The 17,624-nt window shown below is 42.1% G+C and overlaps 1 protein-coding gene across 1 annotated transcript in view; it reads right to left on the bottom strand.

The window, feature by feature from the left end:
* CDC42BPB (CDC42 binding protein kinase beta) overlaps nucleotides 1-17,618 on the bottom strand; it is a 108,789-nt gene extending 91,171 nt beyond the window's left edge. The window contains exon 1 of the mRNA XM_007455610.1: nucleotides 17,361-17,618. Within this exon, the coding sequence (XP_007455672.1) occupies nucleotides 17,361-17,535 (175 nt within the window). The 5' untranslated portion in view covers nucleotides 17,536-17,618. The remainder of the gene's footprint in view (nucleotides 1-17,360) is intronic.
* Between the last annotated feature and the right edge of the window lie 6 nt (nucleotides 17,619-17,624).

The following is a 17,624-nucleotide window of genomic DNA, read 5'->3' as shown; positions in this document are numbered from 1 at the left end:
CCCCCCGCTCTCCCCGCCGGGCCTCCAGGCCCACTCTGCTCTGGCCTCCCCTCCACCCAGCAAACCTCCACCCAGCAAACCTCCACCCCCTCTGCGACCAGATCAAACACGACCGGCTCGCCTCAGCGAGGCCTCTCACTTCTCCAGACAGAGGAAGCTGCGCTGAACTCTGGCCACCCAGCATTTTCTCCAGCTCCACGCCAGGCAGTGCTCACTGGCTGTCTAAAGGCGCTGGTGACAGAGCCTAGCCTACCCGCCATCCTGCACAGGAGGAGGGCGCACCCGGCACAGGAAGGGGGGCAGCCGGCACAGGAGGGGAGGCACCCGGCACAGGAAGGGGGGCACCTGGCACAGGAAGGGGGGTACCCGGCACAGGAAGGGGGGTACCCGGCACAGGAAGGGGGGCACCCGGCACAAGAAGGGGGGCACCCGGCACAGGAAGAGGGGGCACCCGGCACAGGAAGGGGGGCACCCGGCACAGGAAGAGGGGGCACCCGGCACAGGAAGGGGGGCACCCGGCACCAGAAGGGGGGACAGCACTGGAGACCTCAGACCCCGGCACCCTCCACTTCAACTTGCAGTAATAAACTCAGAACGAAACACCACCGAGTTCTGACAAAAGACAAACTAAGAAAAACTATCAAACACAGAATATAGAAAAGAGGCTAATTTCCCTAATATAACAAGGAAACAGTAGGGAATATTAAAATATAAAGTTCTAAGAAATGTATACGAAAAAGCTGAACAAACCAATATGAAGTGTGGGGAAAAGGGAAGGATGCCAGCGAGACATGAATCCACTCTTCAAACTGTCACAGAAGGCCGGGGGCGGGCAGGCGGGCTGAATCAAACACGTGAGCTCCGCAGAAGGGCGGGAGGGGGTTCAATATTCTACTCTCTCATTGAGATTCCTATAATAAATTTTTTTTAATGGACTTAGGAGATAATACCAATTGCTATCACTTTTATTAACACTAATTACGAAAACAAAGAATAGCAACATATGAAAAATTCAAGCCATTCCAAAAAAGGAACAATGACATTTTCAAACATGGGGTCCTCAACTATTTCACATCTAAATGGACAGTGAAGGCATGACAAGGGATATTAGGCTAGAAGTTTTTGACAAATGAGTTTCCTTTTACAAATACTCAAATCAATTGAAATCCAAACAGAAAGAATCCAAATCTCCACAAAGTCTTGTCACAAACCACACGACAGTTTTCCTCACTGGAAGCATATCTGGGCACGAAAATCAGCTACACACCCAGTTTATCTGTTATGAGTTCATTTGTTTTATTGCTGGCATTCCTTCTGGGTCATAAAAGTTTTATGAGCTGGTAAACATTTCGTACAAACTCTGCAAAGCTGCCATGACTAACAGCTTCAGTATTCAGTGTAACAGATCTCTATAGACCCTGACCTGGTTAATGCCAGTGCAGCAGCACGTACCCTGGACTCAACTTTCAGAAGGTCTAGGTGATGCTCTAACTGCTAAATGTTTACCTAAGGACTCTCTTTCACTTTGAAAAAAGGAGAATACCATGGGAAAGTGGAAAACAACAGTTAAATTTCTGCACACCAAACTTTATTTTAAAAAAGATTTAAAGTTCATTTTACTGGAGAATATTTTACACAGACAATAAATGTAATATTTTTAGCATCGTTAAACTTACAATACAATCCACAATAATTACTGTAGTAGGGAAGAAATAAGCCATAAGAAGAGGGATGTGGGTGGTACTGTGAAATAGATATTGAGAATGGTGTGAATTTTTTAAGTTTTTTTTTCTTCTTACAAAATGAAGTTTTGTTTATATTACAAACCAATCGTTATGAAAATGCTACCAGAGAGGAAAAACTATAAAATCTGATGGAGGGGGTGGGGGGTGAGGGGTAGGATGAATTAGGAGATCGGGATTGACATATATACACTAATATGTATAAAATAGATAATAAGAACCCGCTGTATAGCACAGGGAACTCCACTTCGCTGTACAGTAGAAACTAACACAACATTGTAAAACAACTATACCTCAATTTTAAAAATAAAAATAGGGCTTCCCTGGTGGCACAGTGGTTGAGAGTGCGCCTGCCGATGCAGGGGACACGGGTTCGTGCCCCGGTCCAGGAAGATCCCACATGCCCTGGAGCGGCTAGACCCATGAGCCATGGCCACTGAGCCTGCGCGTCCGGAGCCTGTGCTCCACAACGGGAGAGGCCACAACAGTGAGAGGCCCGCATACCGCAAAAAATAAATAAATAAATAAATAAAAATAAAAATAAATAAATAATAAAATCTGATGGACTAAGGATCTAGCAGTGCCTAAAAACATCACCACTCAGTAGGAACAACTAGTAATTCTATATTATTTTTAGGGAAGTTTTCTAAATAATCCACGACAAAAAGAACAACCAAGAATTACCAGTATTTGAAGGAAAATCATTAAGAGGAAAAGTTCCAAGGTGAACAAAGAACTGATCCCACAGGAAACATAAATCAGGGAGAACACTTGTAAAAATTCTAATTAGTATCCTCAGAAAGAGAAAAAATTACAGCCGCCTTCTACCCAGCACCTCACCATGATCATGAAGGAATATCTTTTTCAAGAGGGAGACATTTCGGGGCTTCCCTGGTGACACAGTGGTTGAGAATCCGTCTGCCAATGCAGGGGGCACAGGTTCCATCCCTGGTCCAGGAAGATCCCACATGCCACGGAGCAACTAGGCCTGTGCGCCACAACTACTGAGCCTGCGCTCTACAGCCCGCATGCCACAACTACTGACCCCACGTGCCACGACTACCGAAGCTTGTGAGCCTAGAGCCCGTGCTCTGCAACAAGAGAAGCCACTGCAATGAGAAGCCCGCGCACTGCAACGAAGAGTAGCCCCCACTCGCTGCAACTAGAGAAAGCCCGCGCACAGCAACAAAGACCCAATGCAGCCAAAAATAAATAAATTAATTTTAAAAAAATAGACTTGACTTAAAAAAAAAAAGAAAAGAGGGAGACATTTCGACACTAGAAATCCATACTCAGTCAAACGAACACCACTAAAATGAGGGCACAATAAGACATTTTTAGACATGCAATAACTTGGAAAGATTACCACCCTTGATCCCCATGGGGGGAAAATGTTATATACACATACAGCTGTATATATAAAACATATACGGGGCTTCCCTGGTGGCACAGTGGTTAAGAAACTGCCTGCCAATGAAGGAGACACGGGTTCAAGTCCTGGTCCGGGAAGATCCCAGAGCAACTAAGCCTGTGCGCCACAACTACTGAGCCTGCGCTCTAGAGCCTGCGCGCCACAACTACTGAGTCCACATGCCACAACTACTGAAGCCTGCGTGCCTAGAGCCCGTGCTCCACAACGAGAAGCCACTACAATGAGAAGCCCGCGCACCGCAACAATGAGAAGCCCCCACTTACTGCAACTAGAGAAAGCCTGCACGCAGCAATGAAGACCCAACGTAGCCAAAAATAATAAATCTTAAAAATAAATTAAAAATATATATGTATACATATCCCCCCACTATGAAAAGACTCTAGCAAATCACTGAGGCAATTTGGTAGTTTTTGTCTTTTTAGGAATTTGTCCATTTCACTGACAAAATAAAAGAATCCAAGCAAGAGTGACGTGAGCAATAAGAAACGGTGGCAGCTGAGTTATGCCCAGAAGCAGCAAAGAAGGTTAGGAAGAAAGTCCAGGGACTCTTCAATGCTAACATCTGGATGACTCTCCTGCTCAAGGCACAGGATAGGTGCCTTCTCCCTGGGTCCAGTCACACAATTGGGTTTTACAGTGAATAACAGTTACATACCTAAAATTATTATAAATTCTATTCATTAGGTTCCAATTCTTACAACCAACTTAGACAGAATGAAAAAGATTTCACTGTAAGTCACAACATAATATAAATGCTATAAACTTTGACAACATACAATTGGTAACTCCCCCTAATTAACTACTGAGTGAAAACTAAAAATGATGTAGCCACAGGCATAAAAGGAATAAAAGTAGTTAAATTATTTCATATTCCATGTTAATAAACCAAAGGTTACTGATAAAATGAATGGTGTTTCTTAGGGAATATTAATTATAAAATCAACCAAAAGAGACAGAAAACCCAACAGAATACTAAGTTTGAAAGTTGTCTTAAGAATATCCCCCCACTGAAAGCCATTGTATTCAGATAGTTCTTCACTCTGTAAAAATATTCTTGAACACAAGACTGGAAGCTTTATAACTTTTCATAAAAAACCTTATTTCTTAGCATAATTCTGATACCAAAATATTCCAAAGACAACATATGAAAGTTAAAACCACTAACTACAGACTCTTCAATTAATAAACAAAACATGAATACAACAGGTTTGACTGTGCAGTTAGAGAATAAAATGCCATGGCTAAGTGTGCTTTATCCTGGCAATGTATGAATGATTCAACAGCATTATGTATATTAATATAAACAATAAAAATTAATAGTCTATCAAAGACAAAAATCACAATCCTCTTGATATATGTAATAACCATATTCTAACACTAATTTCTTATGAAAAATTTTAACTGACTATAAATAGAAATATATTTTGATGTTAAAAATCTTTCAAATCAATATCCAATTTTAATGTAAATTCTAGAAGATGCTCTAAAATTTTAAAAGTAAAAAAATTACAATACAACTAAGGGGAAGAAGACTTTTACCCTCTATGACATACTCTTCTATGCTGCCTGAATTCATTAAATCACGAGCATACATTACTTTTATAATTTTAACATTATTTAAAATAAAAATAGCACTGGCCAAATATAATTTCTGTGATATAGGTTCTAATATTTTTAATACTTGGTATGAGGGACAATCCTAAGCTACCAAGAACTGTGATTTGGACCATCTGTGACCACCCTCCACAAACTATTACAGAATTCAACGTTTGGAGAGAGGCATTAGATTTAGAAAAATCATTCATTCTTTCTGGAGAATTTTAAAAACCAAAACAACTTCTGGTAGCATCACTCTTCATTAATAGCCCCAAACTGGACAACCCAGATGTCCATCTGAATGAAAGGATAAACTGTGGGAAACAAATTCAGTGGACTACTATACAGCAACCAGAAAGAACTAGCTATAGTTATTTACATTCAACGACATGGATGGACTTCAATTACCTTTACTTGCAATTACTTTTTTGTTCAGATAAAATATATATAATGTAAAATTTGCCATTTTACCCATTTTAAAGTTGGCCAAAAAAAAAAAAAAAAAAAGAGGAGACTCAAATTGCTAGAACTGAAATGAAAGAGGGGACACTACTACAGATCCTACAGAAATAAAAGGATTAAGAAATACTACAAACAACTGTATGCCAACAAATTAACCTCAATGAAATGGACAAATTCCTAAAAAGACAAAAACTACCAAACTGACTCAAGAAGAAACAGAAAATGTGAACAAATCTATAATAACTACAGAGACTGAATTAGTAATCAAAAAACTAACCACAAAGAAAGCCCAGGGACTTCCCTGGTGGCGCAGTGATTAAGAATCCGCCTGCCAATGCCGGGGACACGGATTTGAGCCCTGGTCCAGGAAGATCCCACATGCCGTGAAGCAACTAAGCCCATGTGCCACAACTACTGAGCCTGAGCTCTAGAGCCCGCGAGCCACAGTGACTGAGCCCGCGTGCCTAGAACCTATGTTCCACAACAAAGAGAAGCCAAAACCTAAAATAAAATTAATTAATTAAAAAGCCCAGATGGGGGCTTCCTTGGTGGCGCAGTGGTTGAGAATCTGGCTGCTAATGCAGGGGACACGGGTTTGAGCCCTAGTCTGGGAGGATCCCACATGCCGCGGAGCAACTGGGCCCGTGAGCCACAACTACTGAGCCTGCACGTCTGGAGCCTGTGCTCCACAACAAGAGAGGCTGCGACAGTGAGAGGCCCGCGCACCGCGATGAAGAGTGACCCCCGCTCGCCACAACTAGAGAAAGCCCTCGCACAGAAACGAAGACCCAACACAGACAAAAATAAATTAATTAATTAATAAACTCCTACCCCCAACATCTTCTTTTAAAAAAAAAAAAGCCCAGATGGCTTCATAGGTGACTTTTATCAAACATGGGAAGAATCAAATATTAATTTTTCACAAACTCTCAAAAAATGTAAGAGAGAACCCTTCCTAACTCATTCTATAAGGCCAGTATTATCCTGATACCAAAACCTGACAAAGACATATGAGGAAAGAAAAACACTCCAGACCAATTATCTCTTATGAATATAAATGCAAAAATCTTCAACAAAATACTAGCAAACCAAATCAAGTAACACAGAAAAAGAATTGTACACTGTGACCAAGTGGGATTTATCCCAGGAATGCAAGGTTGATTCAACATACAAAAATCAATTAAATGTAATACACCACAGCAACAGAATAAGAAACAAAAGCCACATGATTATCTCCACAGATGCAAAAAAGCAGCTGATAAAATCCAATAAACTTTCATGACAAAAATACTCAACAAACTAGGAATAGAAGGGAACTTCCTCAACCTAATAAAGGGCATCTATGAAAACTCACAGCTAACAGCATACTTAATGGTGAAAGATATAGACGCTTTCTCCCTAAGATCAGGAATAAGACAAGAATGCCCACGCTTGCCACTTCTATTCCACACTGTACTAGAGGTGCTAGCCAGGACAATTAGGCAACAAAAATAAATAAAAGGCATCCAAATTGGAAAGGAAGAAACAAAACTACCTCTATTCATGGGTGACATGACTTTGTACACAAAAATCCTAAGAAATCCACTAAAAAAACCATTAGAACTAATAAACAAGTTAAGCAATTTTGCAGGATACAGAATCACTATTAAAAAAATTATATTTGGGGCTTCCCTGGTGGCGCAGTGGTTAAGAATCCACCTGCCAATGCAGGGAACATGGGTTCGAGCCCTGGTCCGGGAAGATCCCACATGCCGGGGAGCAAATAAGCCTGTGCGCCACAGCTGCTGAGCCTGCGCTCTAGAGCCCGCGAGCCACAACTACTGAGTCCACGTTGCCACAACTACTGAAGCCCACGTGCCTAGGGCCTGTGCTCCGCAACAAGAGAAGCCAACAGCAATGAGAAGCCCACACACCACAACGAAGAGTAGCCCCCACTTGCCACAACCAGAGAAAGCCTGCGTGCAGCAACGAAGACCCAACACAGCCAAAAATAAATAAATAAATAAATAAAAATTTATATTAAAAAATTGTATTTGTATAAATTTGCAATGAACAATCCAAAAATGAGATTAAGAAAACAATTCCACTTGCAATAGCATTTAAAAAGAGACAAACTTGGGAATAATTTAACAAAATAAGTACAAATCTTACACTTTGCATGGTGAATGGAATTAATGCAACTAAATGATCACTCAAAAAGTTAAAATGGCACATTTTATGTCATATGTATTTTACCACAGTAAAAAAGTAAAAACAAGTTAAACTCTGAAAACTACAAAATATTTTTGAAAAAAAATTTAGAGATCTAAATAAATGGAAAGATATATTGTGTTTATAGACAGGCAGACTTAATATTGTTAAGATGGCAATACTCCCCAAATTGATCTACAGATTCAACGCAATCCCTATCAGAATCCCAGAGGGCTTCTTCATAGACACTGATACACTGACCCTAAAATTTGTATGGAGATTCAAGGAACCCAGAATAGCCAAAACAATGATGAAAAAGAACAAAGTTGGAGGACTCAAACTTCCCGATTTCAAAACTTACTACAAAGCAACAGTAATCAAGAGAGTGTGGTACTTACATAAAAATAGGCATATACATCAACAGAAGAGAACTGAGAGCCCAGAAATAAGACCATACGTTTATGGTAAGTTGACTTTGATGAGGGTGCCAAGACTATTCAATGGGAAAAACACAGCCTCTTCAACAAATGGTGTTGGGACAACAGGATAGCCACATGCAAAAGAATGAATTTGAACTCCCATCTCACACCTTATATAAAAAATGATTCAAAATGGATCAAAGACCTAAATGTAAAAGCTAAAACTATAAAAATTCTTAGAAGAAAACACAGATAAATCTTTGTGACCCTGGATTTAGCAATGGATTCTTACATATGACACCAAAAGCAACAAAAGAAAAGTTCAATTGGATTTCATCAAAATTAATAACTTGTGCTTCAAAGGAAACCATTAAGAAATCGAAATGACAACCTGCAGTGTAGGAGAAAATATCTGCAAATCAACACGTCTAATGAAGGATTTGTATCCAGAATATATAAAGAACTCTCCCAACTCAACAAAATAAACAATTTTGTTTATTTTTTAACACAATTTTTAAAAATGAGCAAGGAACCTGAATAGACATTTCTCCAAAGAACATATAAAAATGGCCAATAAACGAAACAATAAAGAAGATGCTCATCATTAGCCTTTAGGCAAAAGCAAATCAAAACCACAATGAGATACCACTTCACACACACTAGTATGGCTAGAATAAAAAAGACAAATAATAACAAGCACTGGTGAGGATGAGGAGAAACTGAAACCCTACTGCTGCTGGCGGGAATGTGAACTGGGACGGTTGTTATGGAAAACAATCTGGCAGTTCTTCAAAATACTAAGCAGAGAGTTACCAAATGACCTAGCAATTCCACTCCCAGGTATACAATCAAGAGAAATGACAACATATGTCCACATAAAAACCTGTACATTAACGTTCATAGCAACATTATTCAAAATAGCTCAAAGGTAGAAATAACCCAAATGTCCATCAACTGATGAATGGGTAAACAAAATATGGACTCTCCATATAACAGAATATTATTCAGCAATAAAGAGGAATGAAATACAGATATATCCTTGAAAACATTATGCTAAGTGAAAAGAATCCTATCACAAAAGACCACATATTATATGATTCCATTTATAGGAAATGTCCAGAATATGCCAATATATAATGCAACGAGATTAGTGGCTGCTTGGGGCTGCTTGGGGCTGGTGAGGGAAGGAAGGAGCTGGGACTGATAGCTAAAGGGTTTAGGATTTCTTTTTAAGGTGATGAAGGTGGAAATAAATAGCTGCACAACTCTATGAAATACTAAAACTACTGAACTCTACAACTTAAATAGGTAAATTGCATGTGGATTACATCTCAATAAAACTGTTACAAAAAAAGAAAGAAAAGAAAAAAGAAATCATTTGGTAATTGTAAATGGCAGAGAAACCTTTCTTTTTCACTAAAATAAATTTAATCAGTTAGCTGTGTAATTCAATTTAAGTTTCTCTCACATTGTTGACAGACATCCAGTGTCTGTTCAATATCCCTCTTAACATATCATGTCCTGGTAAGGGAGGTCTATTTACCTTTGGTTTTTTTTTTTGGTTTTTTTTTTTGAGTGCTTAGGTTTCCTCAACTTTTTTTTTTAGTATAAATGCTTTACGATGTTGTGTTAGTTTCTAGTGTACAGCAAAGTGAATCAGCTATATGTATACATATATCCCTATATCCCCTCCCTCTTGAGCCTCCCTCCCACCCTCCCTATCCCGTCCCTCTAGGTGGTCACAAAGCACGGAGCTGATCTCCCTGTGCTATGCGGCTGCTTCCCATTAGCTATCTATTTTACATTTGGTAGTGTATATATGTGCCTGCCACTCTCTCACTTCACCCCAGCTTCCCCCCCCACCCCCGTGCCCTCGAGTCCATTCTCTACGTCTGCGTCTTTATTCCTGCCCTGCCACTAGGTTCATCAGTACCGCTTTTTAAAATTCCATATATATGCGTTAGCATAAGGTATGTGTTTTTCTCTTTCTGACTTACTTCACTTGGTATGACAGTCTCTAGATCCATCCACCTCACTACAAATAACTCAATTTCGTTTCTTTTTATGGCCGAGTAATATTCCACTGTATATATGTGCCACATCTTCTTTATCCATTCATCTGTCGATGAACACTTAGGTTGCCCCGTGCCCTGGCTATTGTAAATAGAGCTGCAACGAACACTGTGGTACATGTATCTTTCTGAATCATGGTTTTCTCAGGGTACATGCCCCATAGTGGGATTGCTGGGTCATATGGTAGTTCTATTTTTAGTTTTTTGAGGAATGAGGGAGGTCTATTTACCTTTGGATTTCATTTGTTTTTTATGTATTTATAAAATCATGAGTGGCAAGAACATTTCTTATTCTGCTCTTTATTTTAAATTGGTGATTTCTTCCTACATACCAAAAGCTTTAGAGTTAAACAGAATCAGCTCTGTGTCACTTCAAGAAAGATAAAGTTTATACACCGGGTCCCTGAGTCACAAACACCCAATTCAAACATCGCCACGTTACCTATCCACACAGGCACACTCCTGCTTCACACCTATGCCCACCCAGGATGCCTCCCCAGCCCTCCTTCCAACCACTTTTCAGGCACCCCCTCTTCTGCTTTCAATACGCCCAAGTACCCCTCCTTCACATCCTTTTACCCCTTCTCCTTTCTCTCTCTTCCAATGCTGGACAATTACTAGAAAAAAACTTGCCCTCCCATATCTCCATTTCTTCCTTCTACTTACGCAGGAACCTTTCTAATAAGTAAGTATAACAAACAGAATAAGTCCAAAAAAAAATGAAACAGCAACTGTATGCTCTGACTTCATTTACAGATGAAAACTAGGGTACCTTTCAGTTACCTCCAGTGTATAGGACACCCTTATCTCTGCACCACCTGGAAATCTCATAAAATGATAGCATAGATTACAGTGGGACGTAGCCTCAAGGATAAAACATGAGCTCCAGAGAACAGTAATTTTGTTTTGTTACCACTGCAGTGCCTGGCACTTCTTAAGTCCTTAAAGAATGCTTGTTCAATGAATGACAGGAGATGACAGTAGACTACAAATGTCAACACAATTCTGCACAGTGGGGAGAGCAAATGGACAAGTGGCATCTAATTTAGCAAAACTACGAAAGTGAAAGTGAAGTAGGGATAAGTCAGCCCAGGAATAACCAGCAGCACCAGTATCTTGAAGGCTAAACAATACTGGACAGAAAACAGAATCGGCTTTAAGTCCACAGAAGAAGAAGTTATACTCCAGACCTCCTCCCACCCCCATCCCCGCCACTGGCCCTCCTCCACCTCACCCCGCCTTCGCAGAAAGCTGGCAGCTGGGCATATACCACTCTCCCCACCATCTAGGCAGGAGACCAGAAACCCCACTCTGGGCTACGAAGAATAGCCCCCACTCGCTGCAACTAGAGAAAGCCCGCGCGCAGCAACGAAGACCCAACACAGCCAAAAATAAATAAATGAGTGAATGAATAAATAAATAAAACAAATAAACCTAAAAAGTTACAACTAATCCTAGTTTTAGAGGTTGAGATTAATGGCACCTCTGACCATATCCTGTGGGGGTGATTTTCATTAAATACAATTTTACTTTTATTAAGGTAATGCATTTACTCAGTTTTAAAAGTCAAGTAGTTCTACAGAGTTATTCAATACAATGCAAAACAGCAGTCCCTCTACCAGCTAGCCCACTCTGGGTCTAACTTCTATAAGCAACCTCTTCGGGGCTACTCTTCGTTGCGGTGCATGGGCTTCTCATTGCGGTGGCTTCTCTTGTTGCGGAGCATGGGCTCTAGGCACACAGGCTTCAGCAGTTGTGGCACACGGGCTCAGTAGTTGTGGCTCGCAGGCTCTAGAGCACAGGCTCAGTAGTTGTGGCGCCCTGGCTTAGTTGCTCTGTGGCATGCGGGATCTTCCCAGACCAGGGCTCGAACCCTCATCCCCTGCATTGGCAGGTGGATTCTTAACCACTGTGCCACCGGGGAAGTCCCTTAGGTCAATGTTAAATTCCAGCGTTGGACCATGGATTTCAGACCTGATTTTTTTTTTAAGGCAACAGAATATAAAGTCATTGTAGAAGTTTTGAAAGGGGGAGTGATGAAATGAAAAGCAGTGTTGAAGACTGATCTGGCAGAGATATTTAAATCTTCAAGCAAGAAAGGCTTTAATTTAGGTCTGAGGGCTTGAGAGCTTCAGCTAGGCCACTGATAATGGGAATGGAGGAGGCAGGGAAGAAAGGTTAAAATAAAACTAAGATATTTCAAAGCAGGTGCCGGCAAGGAGGCCCAGGGCTGACCATGGGTCCATGAAGGAGAGAAACCCTGGTGAGAAGGCTACTTGCTCAGAAATGATTAGGGAAAATGTCCAGAGCCCGGTTTACCCAAAGGAGAGGGGCGATGGGGGTGGAGGGCAGATCATGGGATCTCTCAAACTCCTAACCGTTTTCAAACCCATGACTCTGTGATTTTGGAGGCTAGAGGAATCATCATCATGCCAGTAAATGTTAGGACTCCCTCCTAAAGAGTAAATTCCTTACGTCTCCAAAGAAGCTCCAATACAAGAACAGAAATTATATAATTCAATTCAAATTTCTCTTCAAATTTCTAATTCTTTCCTAAAGACAACAAAAATCCAAAGCCTCCTATTATAGGGGAATTCCCTGGTGGTCCAGTGGGTACGGCTCCACGCTCCCAACGCAGGGGTCCCAGGTTCGATCCCTGGTCTGGGAACTAGATCCCACGTGCCACAACTAGGACCCAGCACGGCCAAAATAAATAAATTAAATTAAATATTAAAAAAAATTTTTTTTCAAGTCTCCTATTATATAATTGATCCTTTTTGCAAAGTTTTAATCTGAAAACAATTTTGCTGCCACTTACCTACTGGCAAAAATCTAATATGAAACACAGATTATTTAAAAACATATTATAAAGTGTGACCTTCATCTCGTAGATAGTATCTGTTTTATTTTAAATGAATAAAATATAAAAATAAGATAAAATAGATACTAATTGTTTAATTGTTCTTTGGTAGATTTTAAGTCTAAATAAAGCCTTCAAAAATTACCATATTCCTCCACGGCATGTAGGATCTTCCCAGGCCAGGGCTCGAACCCGTGTCCTTTGCATTGGCGGGCAGATTCTTAACCACTGCGTCACCAGGGAAGCCCCATTTTACCACTTATGATTTTTAAAAAAGGGTAAAAAAATCTATATGTGGTCTCTTGTAGCATGATCCTTTCACCTTATTAGTCTCAAAAATACATTTTGCCTCTTTACCAAGAAAAGCATTCAATAGCTTTGCTGTACTTAATATAGTTTGAAATTAACAGTCCTGTTTGCTCGCATGTTTATCCAGCATCACAGACGTCAGCACAGACGGGACAAGATTTCCAAGGGCGTCAGGTGCTGCAACAAGAAGCAGGGCAAAGGCAAGGGGCGTTCCTGTCAACACTGCCACCGGCGCATTCTGAGTTTTTACCTTAACGTGCATTTGCAATTGAAGAGCAATTCACCACACAGCAGAAGCGTTTTCAGGTAGCTCACACAGTGGTATCTTGAAGTGAGAACAACTCACTCCAACTCCAGTTTTACTTATTGCAAGTCTACATTTAACACAGACGCTGCTGTTTACCTCAAAGCCCAACTGTCAATGGAGGAGGTTTTAAGAGAGAAAAAGTAAGGCTGGCCGGTTAATGTTTAATGGTTTCAGCCGTTCCATCACTTGCCATGTAGTCAATATCACCATGCATTTCAAATACCTATTTACAAATCCAAATTATGTTAACCTAAATTTTATTACCCAATTCCAGTATTCCCCTACAAGTTACATCTTATTATTCAAAAGATCTGTTTCTTATATCTGTTACTTAAAAAACGTGTTCCTATGTTATGCAAAAATTCTATCTGGAGAAACCGTTAGATTAAAATGTATCTTGAGATGTTCAGCACCATCAGCTAAGCCTGAACGTATTAAACTTGGTAGAGTCATCCCACTCACACCTAGGGCTGAGCATCCCCAGACCAAGAGCTACAGGAATTCACACAGATGAAGGAGAACTCTGAGAAGGTACCGCTTCCTTCATAATAAGAAAAATCACCAATGAGGAAATTAAACAGAGGGCTACAAAGATTAATTCTAGCCCTTACAGAGGAAGCATGGTGGCACGATGAGAGAAGATGCCCTGGACTGGGAAACGGGAAACCCATGCTCACGTCTGCCGCCAGCAGCGAGCTCCAGGCCTCCCACCTCTGCTCTGCAGGCCACGTGGGGGTCAGAGCAGAGGGCCACTGTGGTCCACCCAATGCCAATGGGCTGGGACTTCAAACATCAGCTCTGTCCAAATATAACACCAGCCATTATTTTTACGTCATGAAAAAAAAATTTTAAGACATGTAAAAGTATTTTTATACAACGAAGATGAAAGACAACAATTTCACCTCATTTAGTTGTCCATATTTGTTGCTGTCTACTTGTAGAAATTTCAAAATGTTTCATATGCTCTGCTTCAAACGGTATCAAATTTGCATTTAAAAACCAGCTTAAAGAAATACACATGCAAAGCAGGGCATTTCCAACTTTTAATTAAGGTCCTGGATTTCATAGAGAAAACTAATCAAACTATAAACACAATCAAGGGAAAATTAAAGGCAAAATCTACAGTGAAGCCTAGGATGAGTCTTGTCTCAAGCAACCACTGTGGAAATAAGAAAATCTTCTTTTAAAACTTAAAATCTTTTTTTTTTTTTTTAAAGCAGAGTTGGAAGAAGTCAGAATGAGGAAATTTTTTTTTTAATTAATTAATTACTTTATTTATTTTGGGCTGTGTTGGGTCTTCATTTCTGTGCGAGGGCCCTCTCCAGTCACGGCAAGCGGGGGCCACTCTTCATCACTGTACGCGGGCCTCTCACTGTTGGGGCCTCTCCCGCTGCAGAGCACAGGCTCCAGACGCGCAGGCTCAGTAGTTGTGGCTCACGGGCCCAGTTGCTCCGCGGCATGTGGGATCCTCCCAGACCAGGGCTCGAACCCGTGTCCCCTGCATTAGCAGGCAGATTCTCAACCACTGCGCCACCAGGGAAGCCCCTAAAACTTAAAATCTTTAATACTTATACTTTCCAAATTTCCTCAAAGATTCCCCAGTAAGTCTCAAATCTGGGCTGAATCGGCTATTTTTCTTCATTAAGTTTCAAGAATTCTACATAACTGTTAACAGACACCTAGCAAGGTTGGCCCCTCTGCATGAGAGGACTCAACACATCAGAGGTCTCAAACATCAGGCAGAGTGTAAATCCAAAAACTCAACAATCCGCAGGTTGACAGCCTATGTATGTGTTTCTTGAGCAGAGCAGAAGTAATTCCACTTGGAAGTCAAGGCACCTAATAATGCTCCGCAAACAATTCCACTTGAAAGACCATTCTTTGCTTTCCAAACACAATGACTGGGCATTCCAAGTAACACTAAATAACGACTGCACACACATCCTAACTAGTAATACACACTGTGGCGTTACATCGGTGCGTATGTTAACACACATGAGATGAAATACTGCTTCGAAAATATATTACTATTCCATGAACATGCCTCCTTAGAGTACATTCTTCTCTGTAATTTAAAGTTCTGTGCAGACTGAGTGCTTTAGAATAATGTAATTTATTTGTAATCATAATTTCCAAAGAGCTAGCACACGATTTTCAAAATACTTCTATATTACAGCACACAGCTTCTGCTTAGACTTGGAAAACCCAAATCTCATAAGACCTCCACACATGCAGAGAAGAGCTTCCTCCAGTGAAGCCCAGCAGTTCACAGAGTGGCAGGTACCGTCTGGTGGTGAGGGGGCTGCACAAGGCAGGACCACTGCTCCACAGGGCACCCAGCCTTCAGGAGAAGCCCCTCCGAGGCACTGCAGGTCCCCAGGCCAGAGGCTAGCTGGACCACACCTTACCTGCTAACTCAACCTTCCTTCCCTCTGCCTCCTCTTTGCAGTCACACATTTACTCACATACCAAGCACTGAGTTGAACCTGATCTTGAAAATGGATTTCAAGATCAAACGCTCAGCAAGAACAGCAAAGAGGATACTCAGAAGGCTGGGATGCAACAGGCACCAAAGACTTCACTTTCAAAGCAACTGTGAAGTCAGTTAAATCATTCAGGTGGAAATCATGTCACTGATAAATGATCCCAGAAAATGAATAGTACTCTTATTTTACTGATATCGTATATAATCAAGAAAGGTGGACCCCACCAAAATAAAGCATAACAGGCTGTCCTGGGGCTGTGGGCCTCCTTCTACTGCTGCTCTCCAAGACATCAAAATTCCACTAAAGAGTGAAAAACAGAAGCTCTCTAAAGAATATCGAAACTTAAGTTTTATTTTGTAAACAAAATTCCAAATTCTAATTACCATTTTGGCAGAGGAGGTGGCCTCACTATGGAATACATTCGTTTGTTTCTTCATGTCAATATCAGCTTTATCAGCCCCAAAGGTTAGAAATTACTGGGTCAAACTGCACAATCCTAGTCCAATGACGCACATGACCCAAGGATAAGATTTTCATAGATTTGGCCCGAACCCTGAACAGAAACATTGCATCTTCCTTCTCGATATTTTTATATGAGGCTGAGGGTCTTGACAAAATATCCAAGTTAGAGAGAGAGAATGTAAGAAGATTTCACTTTACACGTGTAGCTGTTCTTGAGATTCTAACCATTAAGTAGCTTAATCAAATTTTTGTCCTAATAAAGCATAATAGCTTAGTTAACCAATGATTAAGGCACGCAAAGATCAGACGAAAAAAGTTCTTAAGCGACTTCCATGTACTAACAGTTCCAGCTGCCCCCCCAATATTACAAGGGTCTGGCAAAACTACAATGAAAAAAATCAATTTGCTCTCGCATGGCGTATTCAAAACAAGGCTTTTAACCTTAAAATTCCCTTAGAGGTGGTAAGTAAAAGGGATGTTCAGGCCCCGGACACCTAGGGATGCAGACAGGCTGTCACTTAGGAGGGGCTCCCAGGAGACGCACGGGAGTGCGGGCAGCAGACGCAAAAAGCACACGCCGCTGCCCCTACAAGTCAGCAGGGCGAGCGGGGGGAGCAACTCGACGCGGACTCCGGACCCCAAGGGCGAGGGGCGGATATCCCAGGGAGTGCTGCAGGAAACGATATCCAGACTCGGAGGGTGGATCTAGGAAGCAGCCGGGGCGATGGCCGGGCGCGGGGGTGGGGGTGGGAACGGAGGATGTGGCTCCGAGGGGCAGGATGAGGGGGCGGGTCGGCCGAACGCGGATGTGAGAAGGCCAAAGAGGAGGGCAGGGCTGGATGGAGAGCCGCGAAGCGGTGAGGGCGCCAGGAGCGGCCGGACAGGGATGGGGCGGCGGGTCTGGGAGCGGTGACGAGGCGGGATGAGCGGAAGCCCGAGGACAGGGAGGAGGCGGGCGGAGTGGGGGGAGGGCGCAACCGGGCGGGGGTCGCAGAGCCGAGGGTCAGGCCCGCGCACACTTACCCCACTCGAGGAACTCGGCCACATACTTGTCGCGGCGCAGGGCCGAGTGACTACACTCGGTGTACAGGCAGACGAGCACGTCGAGCAGCGTCTCCACGCTCAGGGCGCTCTCGTTGCGCCAGGGCCCGTCCAGGAGCAGCTGCTCCAGCTTCTTGAGCCGCACCTTGGCAGACATGGTGCCGCGCGGCCCGCTCCCAACGCGCCGGCCTCTCGCCACCCGCTCGGCCAGTCCGTCAGGGCGAGCCCTCAGCGTCCCGGCGGCCG

The sequence above is a fragment of the Lipotes vexillifer genome, unplaced genomic scaffold (genome assembly GCF_000442215.2).
Source record: "Lipotes vexillifer unplaced genomic scaffold, Lipotes_vexillifer_v1.1 scaffold584, whole genome shotgun sequence".
Lineage (NCBI taxonomy): Eukaryota > Metazoa > Chordata > Mammalia > Artiodactyla > Lipotidae > Lipotes > Lipotes vexillifer.
This window is presented reverse-complemented; position numbering and strand designations above follow the sequence as displayed.